Raw genomic sequence first — 27872 nt, 5'->3', positions numbered from 1 at the left:
TAATGGCTCAGTAAGAGACCTATCTATATAGCCCAATTTTTCTTTTCCTCCAATGAACATCTTGACAGCCCAAGACCATGGGAAGAAATTGTTTTCGTTCAACTTGATAGTGGCAATTTGAAGGCTTGGATTTTCAGAAGGATGCATGTCAGGAATCTTGGGGATGCCCCTGAGGTTGATTCACATGATGAAATAGTTGAATATTCTTAGATGATCCAGATACAACTTCAAGCAGTCTCCAAACAGATTTCAAGCAGATTGCAAGCAGATTTCAACAGCTATATGGTGATAAGAAATGCATGCCAGACCCAAGACAATGTACTCGAAATGGAACCGTGAACAGCAGATCCACAGTCCCCCCGGTAGAATATGATTTGATGATTATGGTGTGGAGAAAGGAGGAGAAGAGTGAGAGAGAAGAAGAGGAAAGAAGAGAGTTTGGGGAAATGTTGTGTGTAAGCCAACATGCCCTAACACAATGTTTTATTAGAAAACAGCATATAGTCCTGCCATTCTTTGTATTTCTGCCCACTCTTACACGTCCTTACAGAAAAAACAATCCATCAACATTTTAGTTTCCCGACTCCTAAAATGCACATAGAACCAGAAGTTGGGGCTGTTTCAGTTAGGGCATACCTGGAATCAAACATGTCTTCAATTTTTATAGGCAATTGTCTCTTTTATTCTTACCTAATGATAATGAACATTGTGTCATATGAAGTTAGCATTTTGATTTACTATTATTTGTAATTGTTACATGGTTGGATCATTTATTCCAAGATACTGTCTTGCCCAGCTATGTATCTTGGAATACCTCAGTTCCTTCTCTTTGGGAATATCTCGTTATTTGTTCCAAAGGAAAAAGGCAACAAACACGAAACCATACTCATATGAAGATCAATACATGATTGAGGAAAATTTCATCAGAAACAAAAGGCAAGAGATAAATCATCACCATCATCATCTTAGCAGAGAGAAAAGGAAACCCAAAAAGTCATAAGTTAGATTCAAGAAGTAGAATAAAAAAATAAAAAAATAAAAAATAAAAAAGTGAGGTTTAGGTTACCTTGAATACTCTTGTTTTCAATAATTCTAGATGAGATCGGGATACACCATTGATAGTATGACAACAAACAATTGATAGGTTTGCGATCCGAATACTCTACAAACAAAATTGGAAACAAACATATAGGTAAGCTCTCTAAACGACTAAACTATATCCATCATTGCTGCAAGTAGAGCTTGGTGAAGAGCTAACAACAAATTTATGAAGAAACAATCGTTAGTATAATATATTAATATGTGAATTGGAGACTACTGTGTACGGACAAAGCACAAACATACCAGTATGTGAAAACATTGATACATGAAGACAGTTGAAACCAGTGTTTAAAAAAGGCATGGGGCTTATGCCTTGAGGTGCCCCACGCCACACAACCTCAACATATTGAGGCGCATTTTTGTGATTTACAAGGCATAAGCCTCAAGCCTAGCACTTGCCATCTTTTTATCATTAAAAACCCATGCTTACATCAAAAGTGCCACCCCATTCTTTCCCCAAAGGCCATTTGCACTTCAGAATAGGAGAGATCGGAATGTGAAAATATTGAGGTCATTTACCTTCTTTCTTTTTCTTTTTTCTTTTTTCTTTTCTTTTTTTTCTAACACTACCGGTGATTGAACCCTGGATCACTCACACACACTACATTGTCCCTACCAGCTCAGCTAACGAGCCAGAGACTCATTTACCTTCACAGCACCTTCCTCAATAATTGACATGCGAGCAAGCCGACTATAATCAAGACCAAAATGCTTTTTCAGCTCCTCCATGAAAAAGAAATTGATGTCATATATGATCTGGATAACAAACAAGGTCACCAAAGCTTATTGTGAATAATAAGGATAAAGATAACCAAAAAACTGTTACAAACAGAGTGAGTTAGGTCAATAGATTATGCCAAGACTTATATGGATGGTGTCAAAAAGTTCAGAGAAAAGAAACAGAAAGTAGAGAAAAAGATGTAAGGTTCGCTAAGATATTGATAAATTAATGATAGAGAGAACAACAATAAGACACAGCTACAGAGTTGAAAATTCGAAAATTTGAGGCAATAGACTCAAAGCTGTATTATAATAACTTCAAAATTTGACAAATTAATGCAAGCTTTCATGGTTGGCAGAAGAGATTGGTGAAGATGTGGTCCCAAAGGACCACATGTGATCCACGTGTTTGAGTCCATAGAAGGGGCTGATCTGCAACCAATTGAGTTTCAGATATTTCAAGAAGAATCTATTTTATGAAATAAGGTTTTTGTAGTCATTGAAACCTTCATAGAGACCTTAGCAATGTCCCAAAGCTTTTATGTGACATGTGGAACAGCCAATCCTCAATTTGAACAGTCCATTCATTCCATACCTCTAGGACATCCTTCACTCTTCTCTTTCCTTGATTCCTGAGTATTCCTCGTCTTCCTACACAAAATAGAAATTCTAGGGAAAAGGGGTGTGGCCATGTAGGAGATGGAAATGTCGCAATTTAATATGAGAAACTGTCTAAAAGTCTCTTAGTACTCTATAGAGGGCCTTGGAGCTAGAAATTCAAGCAGGAAGGAAGACCTCTTAAATCTTCCTTCCAGCAATGGTTTGGGAGTTGTTTCTTGAAACCATGGGGTTGAAGTGCGCACCCTGCCAATTACACTAGGAAGATTCAAGGGATCTTAGATCCTTAATCTTTCTCTCTTTCTTGAAGCTTTGATGCTCCTCCTCTTTCCTCACAATGCGTAGACTCTAGGAGAATGGGGGTTTTCAAGGTTTTTCCCATAACCGAGGGAGAGGGAGAGGCTGTAAGGAAAGTCTAGGGGGTGAAAAGCCAAACACCATTTGCTAAGAGGCAAGGTATCTTATTTATAGATGTAGGAGGAGAGTTTTTGGTAAATTTAGGGGAGGTTGAAGGCAAAAATGTGCGAGGGAATATAGTTGCATGAAGAGTGAAGCAACGCGGCAGCAAATTTGGGTGTATGTGCAGGAAGGTGTCGATTTCAAAATATAGACAAGTATAAATAGGCACAAAGTGGAGCGGAAGCTAGAATTCAAAGCATGATTTAAAGAGGGAGTAACACCTAGTTAGAAGGATCCAACAAATAAGCAAGGGGCACATGGCACAATCCCATAAGCCTTTGAGTGCAAAGGGAACATAGCACCTTCCCATAGGACCTTTGGATTTTTTTTATTTATTTATTGTTATTTTGAATTCTCTCGAGGGTAAAGGTACATGGGGGATAAATGGCATTTTCTCAAAAACGCGGGGATAAAGGGGAAGGTACCTAAGCAGTTGTTTTTGGGCAAAAAATAAAAGTGGGACACGTGGCATTTTCCTACAAGAAGGACATATGGCACGAAAAGACAAACAAAGACCCATGGCACAAAAGGACAAAATGGGAACACTTGGCAAAGGTCAAAGGGAGACACATGGCAAAAAAACAAGGAATAAACATGGCATGGGGGGCGCACATCATAAAGACAGAGGGAGACACATGGCATGGGGGACGCATGGAAAAAGACAAAGGGAGACATATGGCACAAAGTCATAGGTTGTGTCAACATGTAGTGGAAGTCCAATTTTTTCTTGTGGCTTGGCATATGATCGCATGTGGCGGCAATGGGAGCAAAAATCGAATTCCGCCACCACTAGTGTCCAAAATTGAATATTGCGTTGCGATTAAGATTTTGGGGCTTTTTGGCTTAAAATTGGGTTAGGGACAAGTCTGGCCTAATTTAACTGTTATGATTCCTTGTCAAGTAAGAATTGAGGAATAGGGCCTCCTCATCCAGTCCAATCAAATGATTATGTTGACCTTGGTGATAAGCAGGTAACTACAATTAATAATTGAGATCAAGTCTAGGATAGGGTTCATATATAAATACATATATTATGTAATATGTAGATGCCGAATGGATTATTTTGAATAAAAAAGTAGAACTCCTTAGGAGAAAAGCAACTCCTTGCAAAGAGATAAAGCCCACATATAATTCCCTTAAACATGGTGTTAAAGGTGTGTTATTAATCCCTTCTCTCAATCCCTATCCTCCGATTATTCTTTTTCCTACAATGTTCCCCATGCCACAAATGGGTTGTTTGTAGCATCAACCTCCCACCATCACTGAAACAGAAGAAAAAATAAACAAATCTCAAGCTATTTGGGAAAAGTGAAGCTATTCCGTGAACTCGCATTCACCAAGAACAGCTCATGGAAAGACAAGAAGAATACATTGTACTATCAAGCATGTCCATTACCTTCTAGTTATCCACTATACTTGTTATTGAGATATCACATTAGCAAGATATCCACAGAGAATCCATTAGGCAAGAAAATACACTAAAACTCACTTGCAAGTGTCGTGGAAGAAGGCTGGCCAAGAGATCCACTGGGACTTTCTCCAGTCCTTCAGGAAGTACAGTGTGGGATGTTAGTGAGAAAATTTTGCAAACAATGCCCCATGCCCGATTCCAACCCAAATGTTCCTCATCGACAAGCACCCTCATAACCTCAGGTATCGCAAGAGAAGGGTGAGTATCGTTTAGCTGCAAAGCTACCTGCAAGATATTATCTCCTTGTGAATAATCCTGACAAAAACAAACCTAAGGATTGCAACAAACCCAAAGCAAAACAAACTGGCAATTGAGAACAAAGAATGCAAAGGAGACAAAGTTCAAAGTACTGGCACTGAAGAAATACACTAATTTCAAGACAAATAATAGACCGGGGGGGGGGCAGCCAAAGCCATGTCATGCGTCTTATAATTTATGCAGATTGGAAGTAGAAATGACCAGAATAGACTAACCTTTTCAGGAAACTTGTCAAAGTTACTGTGAGAATCTTTAAATCTCCGGATGATGTCTTGGATCGATGCTGATACAAAGAAATATTGTTGTTTCAACCGCAGTTCCTTCCCCTAAATGACAGCAGCACATGAGTGATGGCTAGCAATGGAAAATGTCTAAAAGATAGCTTAAGAAATAAAATTGACTCATGACTTGACCAAGTCATCTCGACTCAATGTGAATTGAGCTGAGTCACTGTACATACTTGATTTTGACCGAGACTTGGTTGACTCAAGGAGTCAACTCACGTGACTGAGTACAACAATTCGACTGACTCAATTGAGTCAAATTACTATATAATTCAGATCTTTTGGAGGGAAAACATCGAATTTTAGTTATTCTATAAAGATTTTGAGGATAATATCATCAAAACATGCTCCAAACTTATGCTTTAAGAAAACAAAAGGATCGAAAAAAACTTAATCTGTTCATTAATATTTGACAAACCCATAGGCTTGTAAGACAAGAAAGATTTGATAGATGAGACTCATCGTTGTCGTCATCATCATGTAATCCTTATCCTAACTAATTGGGGTTGCCTAAATGGATCCTTTTCTACCATTCCACACTGTCAAGAGGCACAACTTCAGCTAGACCATAGGAAATCAAGTCTTTTCTTACTACCTCCACCCACATCCTTTTGGGACTTCCCCTTGCCTTTTAGAACCTTCAATTTGTACACACTCACTCTTTCTAACTGTAGAAGTTCTTGGTCTCCGTTGCACATGTACTGTCCCTCACATCTTGTTACCTATTGGTGCTATTCCTAAATTCCCTCAAATGCATTTAAAAGTCCTTTCTTGCCTTGCCACTCATGCATCTTAACATCCTCATTTCAGCTAAAATCATCCTATGTACATGTTGTTACTTAACACACGACATTCTGACCTATAGAGCATGGCTGGTCTTATAGCCATCCTATAAAATTTCCCTTCTAGTTTGAGCAGTACAAGACAACCACATAAAACTCTAGAGGCGCATCTCCATTTCTTCCACCTTGAAATTCTATAGGCAACATCCTTCTCAGTCTCTCCACTCATGAATTATTGACCCAAGATATCGAAAGTAAACATTTTGGGAAACTTCTTGTCCAAAAATCTTTAATACTTCCTCGTTCCTACTCCTATTGTTATTTGTTCCTTAAATTTGCATTCCATATACTCTGTTTTAGTCTAACTAATTTTAAACCCTTGAGATTCTAAAGCACCTCCCCATAAATCTAGCTTTGTGTTTACACCCTCCCTCGTTTTGTCAATCAAAACAATGCCATCTACAAACAACCTACACCCTGGGATCTCTTCCTATAAATGCTTCATTAAGTCGTCGATAAGCACTAAGAAAAGGAACAAGCTCAATGCCAATCCCAAGTGCAAGCCTACATTAATTGGGAACTCACTTGTCTCTCCACTAACAATCCTCACATTTGTTACTGCTTCCTCGAACATATCCTTAATCATGACAACATATCCTCTAGAAACTCCTTTTTCTCCCAACACCCTCCAAATTAACTATCTAGGGACCCTATCATAAGCTTCCTCTAAGTCAATAAAGATCATGTGGAGATTCTTCCGCCTTTTGCTATATTCCTCCATCAATTTTCTAACTAGGAAAATAGCTTTAATAGCAGCCCCCTTGGCATGAATCCAATTGATTTTATGATACATTTGTCTCATGCCTTTAGTCTTTGCTCAATAACTTTTCCAAAGTTTTATAATATGGCTCATAAGTTTAATACCATGATAATTAGTGCATATTTGTATTTTTCCTTTATTCTTATAAATAGGTACCATGGTACTTTTCTTTTGTTCATCTGGCATTTTCTTTGATTTTACAATCTTGTTGAACAACTTTGTCAAACAAAATAAACAAGTATCTCCTATACGCTTCCAAACCTCTCTTAGTATACTATCTGGTCCACAGGCTTTTCCTGTTTTCATCTTTCTCAAAGCTTCTTTCACTTCAAATATCCCTACGAAATTACCTATGGACTCTGACGTTATTTGAGTTTAAGGTTCCTTCTATCTCTATGCTCTCAGAGTGATTGTCAATTAACACATTCTGAAAAGAGCATCTCCACTTTTCATTAATCTCATTGTCCTTTACTAATACCCTCTAGTCATTGCTCTAAATGCATCTAGCATGATCTAGGTATCTACTCTTCCTCTCTATCATTTTGGCAAGTTTGAAGACATCTTTCTTAACTTCTCGTCCCCAATCTATTGTAAAGATCATCAAAAGCATTAAGTTTAGGCTCACTACTTTCTTAGCAATCTTTTTTACTTTTCTATATTGTTCAAGATTTTTACTGTTCCTAATCCCTTGCCAGGCTTTGAAGCACACATGTTTTTCATTACTAGCTTTTTGTACATCGTCATCCCCCATCAAGTTTCCTTATAATTGACTTTTCCTTTTAGATACTCTAATGGAAAATTGTGAGAGTCTTGAGAAGGCGAGAATAAATGGATGCCAAATTTTAAACATTGCCTCTTCATTTTCAGCCAATGATTCTGTAACTTTTTCCCAAAGAGACCAAACTTTATTTGAAAAGAAAGGATTGAAAAGACCTCATTTGATTCATTTGGTGTTCAACCAACTCAAAGGCTTCTAAGAAAACACCAACACCTGAGATGAATATAAGAAGACAACAAATGTGCTAATGAAAAATCTCGTTGAAGGTTGTTTCTTCTTTTGATCGATAACCAAGATTTTTTTTAACAAGTGTTACAACGAAGGAAACAAATACCAAACTTCTTCTCTCATATTTCTTTTCTTTCATCTGGTTTGTGCTACACCTTTTCAAAGTGTTTTTGCTCAAAGTTTCTGAAGCTTCCCATACATTTACTAACTTCCCATAATTTTTATTGATTTTCCAGATATTATTTTTGCATTTTCAAATATTTGCTGACTATCAAGTCTACAAGTTGACTCAATGCAGCTCATTGAATCAAGATTTTGGGTCTTAAAACACCACACAATGCAAACAAAGTGCCAACTTACCTGGTAAGAACGGTCATCGGGATATAAAACACTACTTATTGTCTCAGCCCTTTGCCTGTTAATAACAGCATTAATATAATCTCCAGTATTGAATGCTTCCTGTCAACAAAAATAGATGAGTAGTTTTCAAGAAACAATTCCATTTTGGATATTTCAACATATCTGAAATAAAAGATATCATGAAATAGAAAGTTGAGTGAAAATAGTTTCAAATGAAGGAAAACTACAACAATGGAAAGCAAACAGTTCACCAAAGTTAGCTAATATCAAGATTTCAAGATTTACAGTAAATGGAAAGCCAATTGCTGACTGCCTAGACGGTCAAGGGGGTGTTTGGATGCGTAAAATTAGTCAACCATGAATTTAGGAGTTTATTAATGGGTATCATCATGAAATTGGAAGTTAATGATTTAACATATTTGTTTTTCATTTTTTTTTTCTGATGATTTTCCACGTCTGTTGTTTGGATTGCCATATCAAATGTATATTTCTGGATAGTGGTTTACATTAATTTATCAAGTCTTTTTGAAATACTTGAGATTGGATGATCCAAACCATTCAATCAACGGTTATCAAATATGATGGTCGAAACCAATTATGATATAGAGAAGGTCCAATCATGGGGCAGAGTCAATCAGTCCATACTTAATACAAAAAAGAGTCTGATCATTTATGTGGACCGTCATCCATCATGTGGTTCCCACATTTAATAGCCCATCCTTCTCCAAAGTCACCTTGATCAGTCCTACCTGACCAATCAAATGAAATAGACGGTCCATGTTTATTATACTAGAAAAGGTCATATAAATGATCTAGACCCTCCATGTGGGGTCCACTTTTCATTGTCGATCCACCACAAAAATCACTTTCATACGATGATCCTATCCATTTGATCAATGACTAGAAAATGGATTATCTAAATTATACCAAAAATTGTTTGATCATCGTCCATCATGCAGGGCACACTTTTGATTATTTGTCCCTCTCAAAAATTCTTTTGATCAAAGGATGCTAACAATCCGACCAATGGCTTGGAAACTTGATGACCCATATTAATTATGCTAGAAAGGTCACTGATTTGGACCTTTCACCATGTGAGATCTAGTTTTGATTGCCCATCCACTCAAAAATCACTTTGATGGGATAATCATAGCCATTTGATCAATGTCTAGAAAAATGGACATTTCACTACACAAGTAGGGCCATTCCTCAGCTTAACCTTGAGATTTACCAACTTCGTGAATTGGAGAGTCTTGGCTCTTTGTTTTCATTTTGAATTGCCAATTTCATGGTTTATGCCCCTTTCGCTAATCAGGCAATTAGTGTGTTGAGAGTACAAACTCAACCTTTTATGCTGTGTTTTATTTTTATCATCTTGCGAGTTTAGTCCCACATTGGTTACATGTGGGAGAGTGGGTTATAACTCCTATCTATATAAAAGGGCTCAAATCATCTAGTCTTGTGTGTGGAGTGTGTAAGCATTATAGCACCTAGTGCACCTCAGAACTTTAATCTAGTAAGAAGGCTCCAGCCCTTCTTTTAAGATAGAACCCTTGAGACGAAGCACAAAGCAAAGTGCCAACAAATTCAGGGGTGGGAGTGGAAAGGCATCTGTTTGAAAATGTTTTCCAGTAGCGGAAGCGCAATCTGAAGCAGGAGCAGTCCCTAGTTAGATGGATTGTGTCCAAGAGTCACACTTAATGGATCATCTGGACCATGAATGGGTAGCATTGAAACAAGCTGAAGACAAAACTATCTAATGGCCCACATTCAGCAAGAGAAGCCAGTGGTCAGGAACATTGATTCAAGGACACTTTTGGACCATAGCCCATCTGAGGTAACTCTTGGAAGCTAGATAATCCAATACACAAGCTGCTTGGCTACATGCTGACCAAATTTTGCAACATCTGCTCCTTTCGCCTCATGAGGATCCTCTGATGCAAAAAATCAGGCTTATCCATCCCGATGTCTTAATAATCCAGATAGTTGTCTTTTAGATCCACCCCATGGACGAACCATGCCAATCAACTTTCCCACATGGAAACATCCTAGCCACGAATCTTGGGCCTTCTTCTCCACTGAATTTATATCATGGCTGCATTGTTCTTCTCTACAGTTCATTTTCAAACCTTAGAAGTCAAAGATTAGGATTCTTTTGGAGATTTTTCAGCATGGTCCAGACAATGATTGCAGGAAAAAATGCAAATGTGCAACATACATTCGGAAAAGATGGACTCATGGTATTGGAATTATGAAAATAGAGGTTTGTTCCTGATCAAATCCTTCTCCCAGGTGTTGAGAAGGGAAGGATGAAAGCCCATGAATCTGGAAGCTCAAGTTTGGTGTTTTCCAGCTCCACCAAAGATGGTGTGATGTTAGGATGGTTAACAGCAAAAGGAAAAAATGCTCACTTGATCAGCCTAAAAAAAGGAAGATGGTTATTATAAATATATGTATGATGTGCATGAGGAATGAGGAGTTTATTATACAGCGGAAATCTAGAAGCGAGTTTTTGAGCTGTTTGGTGTATCGTGGGTAATGCCAGAGTCAGTAGCTTCATTGGTTCTTGCATGGAATAGGATAGCTTTCAATAAAAAATAAAGAAAAGAAAAAGAAAAGGACAGCACTATGGATGATTGCTTCTATGGCGGCTATTTAGGCTCTATGGAAGGAGCGAAAACATAGAACCAATTGGAAGCGTCGGGGATGATTTTCCATCGACCCACGGTGCATATCCTAGAATGGCTGGGAGTCAAGGGTTTCATTATTTATGGGTTGTAATCTTGAAGAAATAGAGGCCTGCCTTTTAGTAGGATTGAATGGTTAAGAAGATCCTAACGGATCCTCTAATATCAGAGATGTATCACACAGAACCCAACGGAGAGAGGGGAAGTAACACATAAATCGAGCATACCTTCAAGGATGATTACATGCAGATGACAAAGTACTATACAGACAGTAACCAAAATGCTAGTCTAAAAAGAGTTACTCGAGAATTGAATCCCTTGGGCATTTTATTGTCCTTGTTGGTAGGGTGCAGATGTCACAGCAAGGGGATATCATCAAGAATATTGGATTGGTTATAATGAGGCCATCACTCTTGACAAACAACATGAGGATGTTTGATTGATTCTCTCCAGTATACAAACTTGAATTTGATGCAATAAATGGCTTCCTCCACGGGAACATGACAAGCATGTGCAGTTCTCTCTCATGGTTCTCACTTCAGAAAGAAACAAGAGGCTCGCTTGTCAAGTTGTCAACTTAATAAAGTTATGTAGAGATAGTTTCAACAAGAACCAAGAGCCTCTTTTTTTTGGGCATCTTGAGGCTATCAGCTATGGATGCAAAGGGACTCGAAGCCCAGCACTAATACAGCAACATTAAGTGGAATCCAACTGCTATTGCTCTTGTTCTAGTCTACGGGGACAACATCTTTCATTGTTGCAATTTGTGAATGATGAAGGGATTTCAAATCATTGAGGTTCCTTGAAAAGTTTGAAATGAAGTTATTAGAGATTTGAAAATATTAGCTAAATTCTGACAAATTTTCTTAGTAAAAGAAACAAATTGTTGTGTTAGAGGAAATTTTCCATTTTCTTGGATAACGTAAATTGTCAGCCATAAATTAGCAAACATTTTTCTTTTTTGTCCCCACTAGAACAAAATCATTTCAACACGTCGAAGAGGTCCTCTTGAAGATCTACCATGTAGAAGAGACTAGTAGGAGTTCCTGTACTTTCATCATGATCAGGGTTTTACCTCACCATCATTAGGCCGGACAATACTTTTAAAAAAGATATTCTGATGTCCTATGACAGCCTTGTAGTTTAAGAATGCTTTTGTACAAGGTATTCAATAATGGTAACACTGGCCGTAACGGGCAGCCTTATGATCATTAAAATACGGGCTGTAATAGTAGCCTTTAAAGGCCTGTTATGGGCCTTTTATTTCAAAACACACACTACAGCCCCGTATCGCGTAACGGGCACCACCGTTACCATTACCTAATGGCTTTTATGGCCGTAACGTAACCATTTTTCAATACCATGCTGCTGTATGTTCAATCCAATTTCGAGGTAATTCTTTTGTCGTCAAAAACATAATATAATCAATAACTGATGACCACTAACGTTGAATGGGCTGGCTGTCCTGAATTTGGATGATAGGAACCAACCACAGGGTGCTATATATATTAAAACTAACTTTCTTCCTTGGAAAAGGCAGTATGTTGTTGAGGCAGATAACTGATAGCAACAGCAACTTGGGCACCGTAAAAAGCATATTTGCTGCTAATCACGTCTTTTTCAAGAAGGAACATAGCATGCATATGTATGGATAAGAGAATTTTCACTTCATTGGGAACAAGTATCAGAATGGAAATTTATTATTCCCTATCTCCAAAGCAAAGATGTGTCAACCAACATCAATAAAGAGACAAGATGAAATGGATTGGATTCAACTGGCGACATCACTTCCAATCTTCCAACTTAGCAACTGAGTAGGAAGGGTCATAAGTGTTATTGAACTTTTTATCTTATGTAAACAGTGCCCAGACATTAACATCAATGTAGCAGTCGTTTATGTTATTGCTATTTTTATGTCATTTTACTTCCCATCAGCTGTTAGAAAAAAAAAAATTGAATGAAGCAAAGTTTTTGCTTCTCTGAGAACATTTTGACAATTGTTGAATTTGAGAGTTGGAGAACTCATAACACTTGCAACTCAGTAAGAAATTTTTTTTATATATACAACACTACCTGCAATATGAACTTGCATGATATTTATGGATGTTCATACTGGTTCAGGTACGAGTAGTGCAGCATGTGATCCTTAACCAATCTTGTGAAACTCAGTCCCTTAAATTGATTTTAGACCAAGAGTTGGACTTACAATATCATCCTTGCCGCCAGGTTTAGCCGCCCAAAGGCGGAGATTTATTGTATTTCTTGTCCCATAACCTGGTATTGGGTTGTCATATGCAACAGCCTCAACCTAGAAAAAATTGGGAGAATCAACACACTGCAAACGAAGATCAAGCAATAGAGCAAAGCCATAGGAAACCTAATAAGACATATTTCGTGGAACAAACCAATTGAATTTGAGGCAAAGAAATTCCTACAGTAGTACCGTTTCTCCAGGGACCCAGACTTTACATATTTCTCCATTCCAAAGCTTCTCTTCAACAGTCCCATAGAACTATGCATTCAGAAGAACACATAATGGAAGGAAAATAAAACCTTTAATCAATGTAACAGCTAAAGTGGATGTGTCAAATTAGTAACGGATAAATTAAAATTTTCCAGAAATAAAATATGGTATGTTGTACTTGCACACCTTCACTTCATATGAGACGTGTACACGCTCTATCTCCCAAGGATTTCCAAAATTCAGCCAATAGTCTGGTTGTTCATGCTGAAATCCATCCAGTATAACCTGGCGGAACAATCCATACTGGTAGCGTAACCCATAACTGCAAGGAGAGAATGAAATCGGATTAATTTTCAACAGTTTCTAGGCCCCTGTGTACAAATTATTAGTTGTCAAATCTAGATGCATGATAGCTTCAAGAGTCGCATCGCCCTTTTCTAGAGGGGAGACCATTGACAGAGTCCTGCTCATGGGGGTTTGGTATGGAAACCCATACCAAAAGTAAAGACAGGTTCAAGAGTCTGAAAAATACAAGTGGGAGTATAGAACCATATGATTAAAAAGGAAAAAAATATATATAAAAAAAATTGCAGATACCAACAATTCTGTACCTTGAAGGCACCAATAAGGAATCTTCCCTTTCAATATAAAAAGTGTAATGAGACTAGCAAGATTCATACCCCCAGGCAGGAAAGTCCAATGTTGCCAAGGAATCCATCTGACATGCAGAAAGACGAGCCAGGCCACCGTTGCCAAGGGCGGCATCCCCTTCCTTCAAGCACCACATTGAAAAAATTGGAGTCACAGAAAAAGCATGGTTGACAAAGCTGTTCTATAGCTCAAGCTTTGGAATATAGACCACAATATGGCTAGAACAGGACATTTACAGAGTCCGAATAATAAATATGGAATAGTTATAACCTGCTCAGCCAACACTTCAAACTCAAAGCCAAGTTGATTTAAGGCATCAGCATACTGGTCTCTTATGCCTAAATTTATAACGCTATTTGATAACGACCGACCTGAAATGCCAAGCAGCAAGAATTTGGGAGATATCAGAATCGATGACAGGAAAACAGCAACAAATTCTTATAATGCACCTCCACAAAATCAACAAGTCTGAAAAATATATTTCAACCACTGATGCACAAAATTTAAAATAATAATAACAATAAATTAAAAAATAGCGACATGAAATTCAGTTGGTAACTTCTTCTTCTTTTTTCCTTTTTTCTTTGAAATATATTGAGTTGGCAACTATTGAACAAAACATCAACTTACAAGTCTAATGCAGGACAATTAACCACTTGCTCTAAAAGCTCAAACTGTTAGAGCGTGGCGAATCAATCCCTTTATCTCATAGCCCAGACCCCACATCTCATGGGTTAGGACCTCGGCCGAACCCCCCCTCGTGGGCCCCAGATCACATGGGTACCGCCTCACACAAGCCACCCGCCTCACACGGGCCACCGGCCCCGAGTGTACCCCTTCATCCCACAGGCAACCCCACTCGAGCCCGGTGTGAAAATGCCCCTACATTAAAGTGTCATGTGCAACACTAAGAAATTGAGAACATGAAAAACTAAACTTAGGTGTAAAAAAGAAAGGGCATATGCAGACACCTCATAAGCCCAACCCCGGTGATTAAAAATCCTAGTTTAAATTGATGCATTGTCCATAGGCCCCTGACCAGCCTTTGGGGATGACAGCATCTCAAAGATAACTAGTCTAGTAGTCTTCTTTGAACTCTCTATTCCCGCATCCTAGAGCTTGGAAGAAACTCATACCCCCTAAATCCTTTTACTTCATTCTTTTTCTGACATTTCTTTTTTCATCATCACCATCATCATCATAATCATCATCTAGGCCCCATCCCAATTAATTGGGGTTGGCTACATGAATCCTTTTCTACCATTCCACTCTATCAAGATTCAAGGGCCATGCTTTCAATTAGACCATTAATCAGTCTTTTCTTACTACCACCCTCCGCGTCCTTTTGGACCTTCCCCTTGCCCTTCTAGAGTCTTTTTGCATTACTTCTTATTTAATTTTCTTCAGTTCACACATAAAGATCTTACACATCAAAGTTGTGCATAAGACTTGAGCTAGAGAGTACTTTTTGTCCACATTCCTAGACCTACGATTTCTTGTCATTTCAAGGCCCACAAGAAGACCTGCATCCCTCCCGGACATGTTTGGATGGCACCAATTCCATGGAAAATGATAGAAATGGAAAATGTTTTCCATTGATGTGACAGTTTGAGACGCTTGGATGGCAAAGAAAAGAGAGTAATCAACAAAGCAATCATTGCACTTTTCCATAGTTTGGATTATTTGACACAAAACTAGGTGACCACTGTCTCACAAATATAAGATTTTCACTTTCTATTCAAACAAGACCGTAAAAATGAAATCCACACCTCAATAGTACTATGGAAATAATCATTGCCTAATCATTACCTTTTATTTTCTTTTCAATTTGAATACATGTATCCAAACATGGCCCAAGGCGTACCTATAGATAGTCTCAACCTTGAATCTGCTTACCCTTGACCACCCAAAACTGTCATGTTACTCTTATTTACAGCAAACACTTAGATTTGTGACAATTGTCAGTCATTCATGATTCCTTGGATTTGTGGCAACCGTCTTTGCAAAAACCCAACCACTTCCATCTCCTCTAGGTGAGACAATTAGAACTATTAAATCTTTTCTAGCCAAATCCAATCCAGACCAAATACCTATCTACCCATCTCATCCCCCGTAAACTGCAGTTATAGATCCCATATCAAGTCCTTCATTAAGACAATCTATCATTGAAAGATTAGAAGCACCAATGCCGTACCTCTATCCAATGTTTGTGATATCGTAGCGGCCAATATTATGAATATCGCACCTCTGCGATTCACCCGCAAATGTTGCGGGACTTTTGGATATCGACAATATCATTGCAATGTATCATAATGTATCGCAATGTATCACATTATATTGATGTTGTATCGACGACAGTATCACCGATATTGATGATGTATCAACAACAACGCTTATGTTTTCCGAAGAAAAAAAAAATTGAAAGGAAAAAAAAACTTATAAAATCCTTTTTTCTTGCCAAATCTTCCATTCCTAAAATTTATAAATGATATGAATTGATTTTGAATATAGTTGCATCACTTTTGTCAGACGACGCATAGTTTAGGACCTTATACAAAGGAAACTTATTATGTACACTTGTTTTTTATGATCTTTTAATTTCCTAAAGTGTGTAATGATGTCTTTTTTAACATCCCCTAAAGTTGCATTGAAAATTTTGGCCAATTTCCTAATGTTTCCAAAAACAATGAAACATTACGCGATACATCCAATATTTCCCATGTGATAACTGATTTGTTTCTATATCCCAAGGGTGCAATACATCTGTCAATACTGCTATTTGAAAACATTGGCTCTATCCAACAATGGGAGATTTCAATGTCACTATTGCAGCTCTCACCCACAATTGTACTCAACCTACTGCCCTTGAATACGACTCAAGTAGCTCCCTTGTCTGCTCAAGTTTTCTGATAACCACCTCTCCATATATCCCCCACCACTAGAATCCTCCAGCTCAAGTACAACACTCTCAACCAGACAAGTCGCATCAATCACTAAGGTTGCTCTGTATTGCCACAACCCCCCTTTTCCTACATGAGTTTCCCTTGCTAACTAGACTCTCCCTCCAATTACGTCAAAAATTAGATTGAGCCTGAGAAAAAATTTTAAAGGCACAATTATCCAACTGCGGTTCTACACATGGAGCTTATTACATTCCATCCTATGCCACAAAGTTAGGGGTGGCGTACAGGATTCAATGGAACCAGATCTCACATTCTCCATTAACGATTTCCGCTCATGCAGAAACAATGGAATATAGCATTATCGGCACAACCTTCAAAGGAGCCTGTTTATAGAAAAAGGGAAACTGCTGATTAGTACTTCATTGTATGAATGGTTGATCATGTATTTAACTTCTAGTTGGGAAAAGTATTCATCCTGGTGAGATAAAAGCCAGTTACATTGTTACAAAGTTAAATTTTCATTATTGATATATAAAAAAAAGTTACAAAGTTCATTAGATACTAATACTGAACAAACAATAAACCCCAACAAGTAATAAAGTTAGAAGATACCCATAAGGAACTCCAATGACAGGAAGTACAGGCGCTTTGGGTCTTTCCTCTTAAAGTATTGGTGTGTGTCATGCCAACGCTCAATCAGGCGGTCTCTTACACTATGTGACAATGCCTACAGATATATCACCGAACAAAATGAGAATTTCAAGCCATTTAAATTTATAAGAAGACACAAACCACAATGAAAAGCAATCAGCACATTCAATCATACTCATGGAACGTTATCTCCCTGCCTGAAAAGGTCACATTCATTACCATACCATGAGAAACAAACAGATACTTGACATCTCATAGAAAAATCAACATATGATACTTCCTAGTTATTGTAGTGCATATTTTTCTAAATTTGGAAACTAGTTGACACGAAACCTGAGAAATGCCACACTAGATGTTCATGGAAACCACAAAAGCAAAGGATGTTGTTGAAAATCCAAATGCTAATTCGCTGTATCACAAAACCTCTCCATGAAATCCATTCACACGAAAATGAAGAAATATTATACAAAACATGATAGTAAACACTACGTTGTGTTTTAACTCTTTAGAGGTGTCTACAGCGCCCTTTACATGCAAAAACTTGACGAAGATGAAATCAGCAATCTAACTCAGCTGCTGAAAATTCTTCACCGTTGCTATGTTCCCATCGAGGGAACTGATAGACACATTTAGGACCTTCATCCTGGGGGTTCCTTTTATAGGATAGCTTTAAGAACATCGATTTATGAGACAAAATGTTGGCCAATTCAAGAACATGCTCATAGGATGAGTGCAGCTGAAATAGGGATGTTGAGATGGATGAGTGGCAAGACAAGGATAGAATTAGAAGTAAACGCATTTGAGGGAACATAGGAGTAGTACCAATAGGTAATAAGATAAAGAAAAAGTGGACTTAGTTTGGTCATGTGCAATGGAGACCAAGAACCGCAACGGTTAGAAGGAGTGAGTACAAATTGAAGGCTCTAGAAGGGCAAGGAGAAGGCCCAAAAGGATGTGGATGGAGGTAGAAAGAAATGACTTGATGACCTATGGTCTAAATGAAGGTCTGGCTCTTGACAGAGTGGAATGGTGGAACAAGATTCACGTAGCCGACTCCAATTAATTGGGATAAGCTTAGATTATAATAATAACGATCTTGGGCTGGTTCCTTTTTCCGTCAATTCGCTTGTGGGGAATCAAATGAGAGGCAGCTCTAATTGGTATCCAGCCTCCAACCTTCCGCAAGTTTTGTTCAGCAGTGCCGCCCCCCGTTCAAGCTTCTATGCAGTTAGCCTGCTTAAATAAAATGCTCACAGTGGATCATTTTAAGAATAGAGGTGTTAATCTAGCTAATAGACATTGTATGTGTTATTCTGAGGAAGAGGCCTTTCACCAACTATTGGTTCAATGCAGCTTCGCTAGGAAAATGTGGACGGCTCTAATTACAATGTTCAACATTAAATGGGTGTTCCTAGTTTCGATTATGTCCGTGACTGAAGGGCAGTCGTCTGCTTGGGGCCCCATTGGTAGTCTTCTTTGACATCTAGTCATAAAAGCATTTGTTTGGTCTATGATAAATTCAGAGCAAAAGGGTGATTAGTGGGAAGTGAGAGGACCATATGAGAGAGAGAGAGAGAGCAGGAGCATTTGGGAGGAGAAGGGAGAGGGAAGCTCACATTAGGGTTTGCCCCATCCTCTCTCTCCTTATTTACTGATAAAAATTATAAAATTACAAAGATGCCCCTGGGCCTAGGGCCTAAGGCCTAGATCAGCCCAATAAAACAACGTGGCCGTGGCCATGGCCGAGCCCTTGTTGCCGCTTCTACTCCTTCGATTTCTGGGCCTACTGTGAGTGATTGCAATTTAGAAAAGCAACTCGACAATGCTCATATTCCGATCTCAAATTCATAAGGAATTGTCAAACATGTGTGCGGTCTCTCATAGCGCAGCTTGAAAATGCTCATATTTCGATCTCAGCTTCATAAGGAATTGTCGAACACACGTGCGGTCTCTCATAGCCTGGAATATTCGAAAATCAGTGGGAAACTCGGGATCCATCATTGTCATTTCCGTCCAAATGGTCACTATCTCCGAATAAAATTCCCGAATGGTCCTGTCACCCTAAAGGATATGTGCTAGATCCTATTCCAGACGGTTGAGACAGGCTTTGCTGCTTTGTTAATAGACCACCTTGAGGTGATCCCACATCGCCTTGGCTATACAGTGTGGAGTTAGGCCAATGGCAATCGACTTATCCACGGAGTCGAGAATCCAAGTGATGATTCTCCCATTTTTCATTTCCCAATCGGTTAGTTTCCCTCAATCGATAGGAGGGATCTGAAAAGACCCATCAACCAGTCCCCACAAGCCTCGACCTTTAAGGAAACTCTGGAAATGGATTGACCACAACCCGTAGTTAGTGCCCTCAAAACTATACCGAGGGGCATCAACCCAATAGGTTTCTTTGTCCATACCAACAAAAAAAGGAGCCCATGAGCAGAGAAGAAAACGAACACACCAAACACACCCAAAGGAAAGAGCAACAACAATAGACGTTTAGAGTCAGCGACTGAGAAATCACGAGTGGGGTGTGTCGGATCTGGAGCAGGAGAAGCTGGACATTGAGTAGGGGTACCGGATCTAAAAGAGTGTTGGATCTATAGAAGGGGTGCCAGATCTGGAACAGGGACTATCGAACCTCGAGCAGAAGCTGTCGGATACGAGTAGGGGTTATCGAATCTAAGAAGGGGTTGCTGGAGCAATGGGTGTCGGATCTAGAGAAGAAGATGGGGACGATTATGCAATGGAGTATCTCAATCGAAGTTGGATTTGGTAACCCCTCTGATACCATGATAACCTGTTGATGAAGATTTCCCCCTATCCCCATAAGGGAAAGAGGGAGTATGTTTATCTAAGAAAAATACAGGAATATCCCTACACATATAAGAAAGACCCAACATGAGTCCAAGGGCCAAAAAAGGAAAAGACCATAACAAATACACAATAATGTACAATATACAAGAGGGGGGCAAGGGCCCCACAAGGCCACAACTAACGGCCATCCAACCGTACGGCCCATGAGACAGGACGAACATAAAGACAAGACTAACACCTCCATGTTGTGGAACAATTAACTCATTATTGGTAATCAGTAATCACCTTCTGATGCAAGACAACTAACCACTTGCTCTAAAAGCTCGAACTGATAGAGCATGGCGAATCAATCCCTATCTCATAGCCCAGGCCCTACATCCCATGGGTTAAGACCTCAGCGAAACCCCCCTCGCGGGCCCCACTTCACATGGGTTCCGCTTCACACAAGCCACCAGCCTCACACGAGCCGCCCACCCCGAGTGTGCCCCTGCATCCCATATGCCACCTTACTCGAGCCCGATATGAAAATGTCATTGCATTAATCACCCCCGGTGAGGAGTCTTGAACACGAGATATCTCGCTCTGATACCACTTTAATGCAGGACAATTAACCACTTGCTTTAAAAGCTCGAACTAATAGAGCATGGCGAATCAATCCCTATCTCATAGCCTAGGCCCCACATCCCATGGGTTGCAACCCTGACCGAACCCGCCTCATGGGCCCCACTTCACATGGGTTCCGCCTCATACGAGCCACCTGCCTCGCACGGGCCGCCCACCCCGAGTGTGCCCCTACATACCACAGGCCACCTTACTCGAGCCCTGTGTGAAAATGCCCCTACATTAGTGAGTATGTAGATCATCGTACGTGTGCCCAACATTTGTTAGATGCTTTAGTTTTCTTTTTGGATAGGAGGGAAATCTTTACGAAGCGGGCTAGGGCAAATAGTTCTCAACACCTCTCAATTTGATGGAGGCCATTTGTTGTTTGTCAACCTTAGATTCTGGTTTTGAATCAACCATCATCAACCATGAAGACAAACAATCCAAAAATATATATCGGCCACCGGTCTCCTGTGCACTAGATTGTAAACAAGCCACTTACGGTCTGGTCCATTTACCGATGCAAGTGGGCCCTACCATATTGTGTATGTGAAATCCACTCCGTACATTCGATTCAACATCCCACATTACACCTATGGCCCTAAAAAAAGGTCAATCCATGATTCAGATGGCCCCACCGTGGTGTATTTTCAAAACAAAAACACAAAATCAATCCTGGTTTGGCGTTCGTGCAGTGAGGCACTCACCACCTTTTACTTTGGTGTGAAGACTCTGTGGGGCCCACCATGATGTATGTGTTTTATCTACGCCATCCATCTATTTTGGCCAATAATTTTAGGACAAGAAACCAAAATCAAAGTATATTCAAAGCTCAAGTGCACCACACCACAGGAAACAATGGGAATTGAATGCCAACCATTGAAAACTTCTTAGAGCCTATAGAAGTTTTGGATCAAGCTAATATTTGTGTTTTCCATCTATCCAGGTCTTTGTGACCTTATTAATAGGTTAGATGACAAATAAACATCACTGTGGGTCTAGGAAGGTTTCAACGGTGGACATCATTGTCCTCACTTTTTTCTATGGTGTGGTCCACTTGAGCTTTGGATGTGCTTCGGTTTGGGGCTCATGCCTTAAAATGAGCTGGAAAAATGGATGGACGATATGGATAAAACACATGCATCAAAGTGGATCCTATAGAGTCTTCACCACGATGATAAAGGGTGGTGAGCCCCTCACTACATAATCAACATCCTATCAATCACTTTACATAGAAGCCATTTACGTAATGCGTGGTCTAGCTTGGGTGGGCCCGACCATTATGCATGTCAAAAATCCAGTTTGACCGTCAGGTGAGTGCCTTACTTTTAGGCCTAGGGCTGAAAAACCAGCCCCAACCAAGATTCAAGTGGACCATAAAATTGGAAATAGTGTGCGGATGACACTTACCCTCCAAACTGTTTCCATTGGTATGGCCCACCTGTATCACGGATGGGCCTGATTTTTGGGCCCCAAGCCTAAATTTTAGCATGGCATCTAATGGTTTGGGTGGATTGCAAATAAACATTACGATGGGACCTAAGAAGTTTTTAATGGTGGGCATTCAATCACCATTGTTTCCTATGATGTGGTCCACCTGAGATTTGAATTTGGTTCAGTTTTTTGGGACAATGCCCTAAAATGAGTAGGCAAAGCGGACAGACGGAGTGGAAATATAACACATACATCAAGTTGGGTCCACGTTCACGGCCTAACTAAACCGGGTGTTTCAACACGACATTGATGATGGAGACTTTTTAGGTTAGGTGTTTTAAAATCCTACGACTTTTCACCTCTGTTGCAACCAAGATCACCTAGTTTCCTTGGAATGGCCTGCTTGAATTAACTGGGCTGATTTTTGGGCCCTGCAGTTAAAATAGGGTGAGTCACATGGTGATTGAGGTGGATTTCGCTTAAACATCATGGTGAGCCCCACTTCAATTGGCCATACCTTGAGACCGTAGATATGGTCTATGGACTAGTGCGCAGGAGACCACTGCTACACGCACACACGCACACACATATATGTATATAGAAAAAGGATTAATCACAATAGCTCACAAAAGCAACCAATATTTGCCTCAAAAAACACAATGTGAAGAAGATTCTAAAAAAAAGTTTGATCTCAAATCTAGTGATCAAGGGAAAACGTAGACCCAACTGGTCTTCAAAACACACAACTTTCTAGTCTCCACAACCAGATCTTCTACACCAAATGATGGACCCAACATGTCCGAGAAAACATAAAATCTCACTGGATTGATTTTCACAGCCACATGCGGTAGTTAGGGGAGAACTGGATCGATTCTATATATGAAAACAAATACTAAACAAGTTTACCCAATCAAAACAACCGATTTCTAATCTCCTTCAATCCAGTGTTTATTAGTCTTAAGAGACGCAAGAGCTCTTCTTTGGATCAAGGTTCTGGTACCATGATAAAATCAGAGCAGAGAGAGGGGCGATTAGTGAGATAGAATGAGAGAGAGAGAGAGAGAGAGAGAAGTGAGAATGAGAGGAATAGATATAAGAAGGAGAGGAATAGACCAGAGAGTGTATGGCAGCAATTGGGAAGAGAAGGTAGAAGGCAGCACGCGTTAGGGTATGTCCCATCCTCCCTCTACTTATTTACTAATCAAAATTTATAAAATTACAAACATGCCTCTGGGCCTAGGACCTAGATCATCGCAATAGAACGGCCCAAATACAATATAGTTTAACAATCTCACAAATCTTCTTCTGTGGAAATTACGATCAATAGAATTTTTAGATTACGCACTGATTGGGTGGTTGTTGCTTCAAGATTTAGAGGGTTCTCTCACTCAATGCTCATACTGAATTGGGAGGAAACTATCAACCGGGGGAGGTGAGCGCAAATATATGTGGAAAAGCTTTCCCCGAAGGAAGCTTTAAAATTAATTCCTTTGGTAGTTCTATTGTAACCTGGGGTTAACAGGTATTGGAGGGGTGGTCCGGAACAGTGAAGACAAGATTTCAGTCGACCTCATGGGCCCTATTGGATTAATCATTCCAATGTTGTTGAAACTATAGCGCTTCTCCAGACAATCAAATTGGCTAAGGTCATTGAAGGCAACTCTTCATATATGATCAAGTGGGCAAGATCTGGTTTGCATCCTTGGAAGATTGCAGACCTAGGAGAAGAGGACAGAAATCCATATATCCATCAACAAATCAATTGTTCTTAGTCCCCAGAGAGGCCAGTGATGTGGTGGCCCTATTGGATTAATCATGATCTCGCTATTTATCTGGGATTGGAGGTAAGTCCTTTCTTTCTGTATTAATTCTTGTTTTTCTGGGATTTTTCTCCAGGTGTCTTCTCTTCTGTAAGTTTCCTCTTTTTCTTTAGTTTCATTTGTTGTTGTCTGGGTTTAGATTGCCCCCCGCTGGGTTGTATTTGTTTCCTGTTTTGTTGTTGCTTCTCGTTCTTCTAATAAATCTTGATTGTGCATAAAAATAACTCTTTGCACATAACTCTTTAGAGGTGTTTTTTATCTTCTAGTTTATGATTTCCATTCTGCAAATGGCTCAGTAGCACTTCACACATTAGTCTCAATGAGACTATTACTATGGATTATGTTCTAAAGGTGGTGGTGATCATTCCAAGAGGAACCCTAACAAACCCAGTAGAAGTGATTGTCTCATGAGGGGCAATACACATGTACATGGCTTTTGATAGAGGAGGACCATGGTTGGTTACCCAGATGAAGTAGATATACACTTAAATTAGCACTTAGATGTTGGTTCCTTGATCCTAACCAAGTGAATTAGTGAGATCTTGGAGCACCTGCAGTCACCAGACTCATCACAAGTGAAGCTGGTATATTGCATTTAAGCCACAGGATTTGAGGATCACAATACATTTTGCCTTGATATAGGTCACTTTTCAAAACAAACATTACAATGAAAGGCCAAACATCTAAAGTTTATGGTGGAACAAGACTATCACAGATTCGTGACATCATCTGGATATTTGCAACAATTGATGGAATGAGAACTGGCTTCAATGACATTAGGAACACTAAAACCCCTAGTCAATCAGATGTGTTCCCATGTGGAACCAAATTTTTCATCCCTCGCCACTTTGAGAAGGCATTTGTGGTCTCTAATCGGATCTTGAGCCATAAGTTTTGAGAGCTTGTCCACAATGCCAACTTTCACAGGGTCCCTTTGACCATCCCTTTTCATTTGGGCTCTAAAACTAAATATAGTTATTAGATTGGCCTTTTTCTATAGAGTTATGATGTTAGATTATATTAGTAAAGGAAATGATATCTGAAAATAACTCCACCATTGGGAGTAAATTTTCTCTTAATCAAAGAAAGCCATGAATTACTAGAAGAGTCCTATCTTCAATAGTTCAACATTCTCAACGATGAATTTGGCATGTTCACTGTATGTTGGGTAGTTAACATAATTTTAAAACTCAACTCGACTAGACTCAATAGTCTATTGAGTCAAGTAAGTCGAGTTTTTTCAAGTCCTAAATAACAAAATTCACTAATATTTAATATTTATTAAAATTATAAATATCGTAGATCTTGGCTAGTTGAGTCGAGCTTTGGTAAGTTTTCCCACGTTTTTGCCGAGTCAGCCAAATCAAAAAGTCAAAATCGAGTCTTGACAAAAACGAGTGTTTTCGAGTCATGATGAAATCTGATCAAGTCAAAATGAATAGACCTGTTGTTTTTCCTACTTTGAACTGAGGTAATGAGGTTGCCTACCATACATGAGTTTTCTGCCCACCTATCATGTATTCCCATATAATACATATTAATGCTGACCATCATTTCACCCAGCAGATGAGACAGTTATATGAAGAGGCAATGCCACAGCTTAAGTTCAAGTTTATAGCTGACAGGCTATCAAAATTCCTTCTCTGTCAGAGAAAAAGAGTGTCCAGGAAAGCTAATACCAGTACTGTTACTTTCTTACAGGCATATGGAGAAACCATCTATGAAATGCCCATCACAAACCTTTTGCTACTGCTAAAAATTACCACCATCTGGTCTTGGTTCCAACAGCAATGGGAAATGAGTCCACTTTCCTTGCCTTGTTAGGAGCATGGAATCCACAAGCCATCACCGCTCCATCACCACTCAATCAAGATTTATCGAGCAGAAACCTTCCGCGGGTTTTTCACAAAAGATCCCTCCCAATACATACATGCTTGCATAAAGTGAAATGGCGGAACAGGATTCGTCTAGCCGATCCCAATTAGCTGGGATAAAGCTTAGATGACGATGGTAGTGGTGATGCTTGCATACAATGCAATATGTTTATCCACTTTGTTGCTTCTATAGTAGGAAACAGAAGCTTACAACCATAGTTCAAATAGATTATCTCCTACACAACCTCATTTAGTAGAAAACCCATCGATATGAGTTCATATAGATTATCTCCTACACAACCTCATTTAGTAGAAAACCTATCGTTATGAGTTCCAATAGATCATCTCTATTGAAATGAATCACCTGGTAAGCCTCAAAATCATCAAAGCTGAACCGCGACCTTGCCACCGTATATTCTACATGATCAAGAATGTCCTTCTGAAGGCTAACCGGATCGTTCTTGAGAAATCCATCCATCAAATGAAACATCCTCTCTGCCTTCGCTCTCTTCTCCCCCAAATCCGGCAACAATCCAGCTCTCCTCACAGCGAGCCCTCTTGAAGCCGCTGCAGCCGGACCTGCGGCTGCAGCCACTCCATCCCCATCCTCGAGCGCATCCAGCAGCGCCTTCTCAATCAGATTCAAGCTCTCGCGGTCCTCAATCTTGTTCCCATGGGAGTCCGTGACGAAGAATCTCTTGATGAAGAATTCGCCCTCGAATTCGACACTGGCCTTCTCGATCCTGAGCCCGAGGACCTTGAAGACGCGAGTGATGATCTGGAGGAGGCCGATCTTGTTGCGGGCCTTGATCACGAAGCAGGTGGCGGCAGCATCGGACGGGTCGGAGGCGGCGTTGTCGACGCTGATGCTGGCAGTCTCAGAGATCCGCTCTTCGCGTTTTCCAATGGCGTGGAGGGGTTTCGAACGGAGAGAGAGGAACGGGAGAGGGAGAGAGGGAAAATGGGGTTTTGATAGCCTTGGAATGGCGGGAAAGGAAGAGAGAGAAGAAGCGTTGGGTATGGAAGGAGAGAGGGGAAGAACAGGAGAGGAGATTGCAGAAGTCATGGAAGAGGTTGAAGAAGAAGAAGATCGGATCTGAGAAAAATCAAGTGTAAGGGTTTTTTGAAGAGATTGGGAGCGAGAGCGATCCAACAGAGCGACCGAGCTTGCTGGAAGCCTGCCTGCTGCTACGGTTGGAAGTGCAGCGCGGCATTTATAGATCTTCTTTGAAATTACGAAAAAGGACAGACGCTCAGAGATGTGACTTGGAGGAGTCTGTGCAGATCTGTGAATGGTACCGATCCTATCGGCCGTTTGATTGTTGCTTAAAAATTAATATCTAAACCGTTGAATCGATATTCCATCACTTGGATGGACTCCTTATTGATATTATGATAATATTAATTTTTAGTCATTTGGTGATCCTTTTTGTACGTTCAATAATTGCTTAGAGCAAAATTAAAGAAAATCCTATTGATGAAGTATCTGATCGGATTGGATTTAGTCTATTTTTTTATATTTTGACTAATGCATGGTATACTGTCGAAAGGACGGTCTGGATTATAGGAATGTTTTTCTAAATGTCCTCTGTTATAAGGGTTTTGATTTCTAGCCAATATGACCGAAGTGCACTGATACGAGCATTAACGAAGTTGTGGAACTGTGGCTAGTTTTGCGGGAACATCGCCTCATATGCCACGAGTTCGTTTTGACACTGCGGGGAGCGTGCATCGCTGCACTTGTCTCCTGACTGGACCCACACGATGAGATAGTCCGATGATCACAACCGTTCATTTTCCGGATTCCATTATGTACAGGCTGATATATGAAAATCACTCTGATTCAATGACTCTGGACATCATTATCTGTAGATTAACATGGAACAAGAATTTTCAATGGTTTTACATTCCAAAGTAGACCATTCAACGGTCATATCATCTCAACGTGTGGCCCCACTGGCCCGATACGTGCCGGAAGCATACGTCGGGACAGAGGCCAAGTAATTTCCTGTTTTGCTCGTACAGTTACTCTGGATCAACAGCAAATGTCACCCCACTGAACCCGCATCGATTGGAAATGTCCCATAGGCAT

General features: G+C 39.8%; 1 protein-coding gene across 2 annotated transcripts in view; it reads right to left on the bottom strand.

The window, feature by feature from the left end:
• LOC131241132 (uncharacterized) overlaps positions 1-26993 on the bottom strand; it is a 37881-nt gene extending 10888 nt beyond the window's left edge. For both annotated transcript variants that reach the window (XM_058239808.1, XM_058239809.1), the window contains exons 1-12: positions 26145-26993; positions 17197-17311; positions 13952-14052; positions 13711-13802; positions 13217-13352; positions 13010-13078; positions 12773-12874; positions 7880-7978; positions 4843-4953; positions 4388-4594; positions 1750-1857; positions 1067-1162 (exon numbers count right to left, since the gene is read on the bottom strand). In XM_058239808.1, coding sequence (XP_058095791.1) covers positions 1067-1162; positions 1750-1857; positions 4388-4594; positions 4843-4953; positions 7880-7978; positions 12773-12874; positions 13010-13078; positions 13217-13352; positions 13711-13802; positions 13952-14052; positions 17197-17311; positions 26145-26846 — 1938 coding nt within the window. In that variant the 5' untranslated portion in view covers positions 26847-26993. The remainder of the gene's footprint in view (positions 1-1066; positions 1163-1749; positions 1858-4387; positions 4595-4842; positions 4954-7879; positions 7979-12772; positions 12875-13009; positions 13079-13216; positions 13353-13710; positions 13803-13951; positions 14053-17196; positions 17312-26144) is intronic.
• Positions 26994-27872: the final 879 nt, after the last annotated feature.

Source organism: Magnolia sinica, chromosome 3 (genome assembly GCF_029962835.1).
Source record: "Magnolia sinica isolate HGM2019 chromosome 3, MsV1, whole genome shotgun sequence".
Lineage (NCBI taxonomy): Eukaryota > Viridiplantae > Streptophyta > Magnoliopsida > Magnoliales > Magnoliaceae > Magnolia > Magnolia sinica.
The sequence above is the reverse complement of the archived record's forward strand: the minus strand, read 5'-3'. Positions and strand labels throughout refer to the sequence as shown.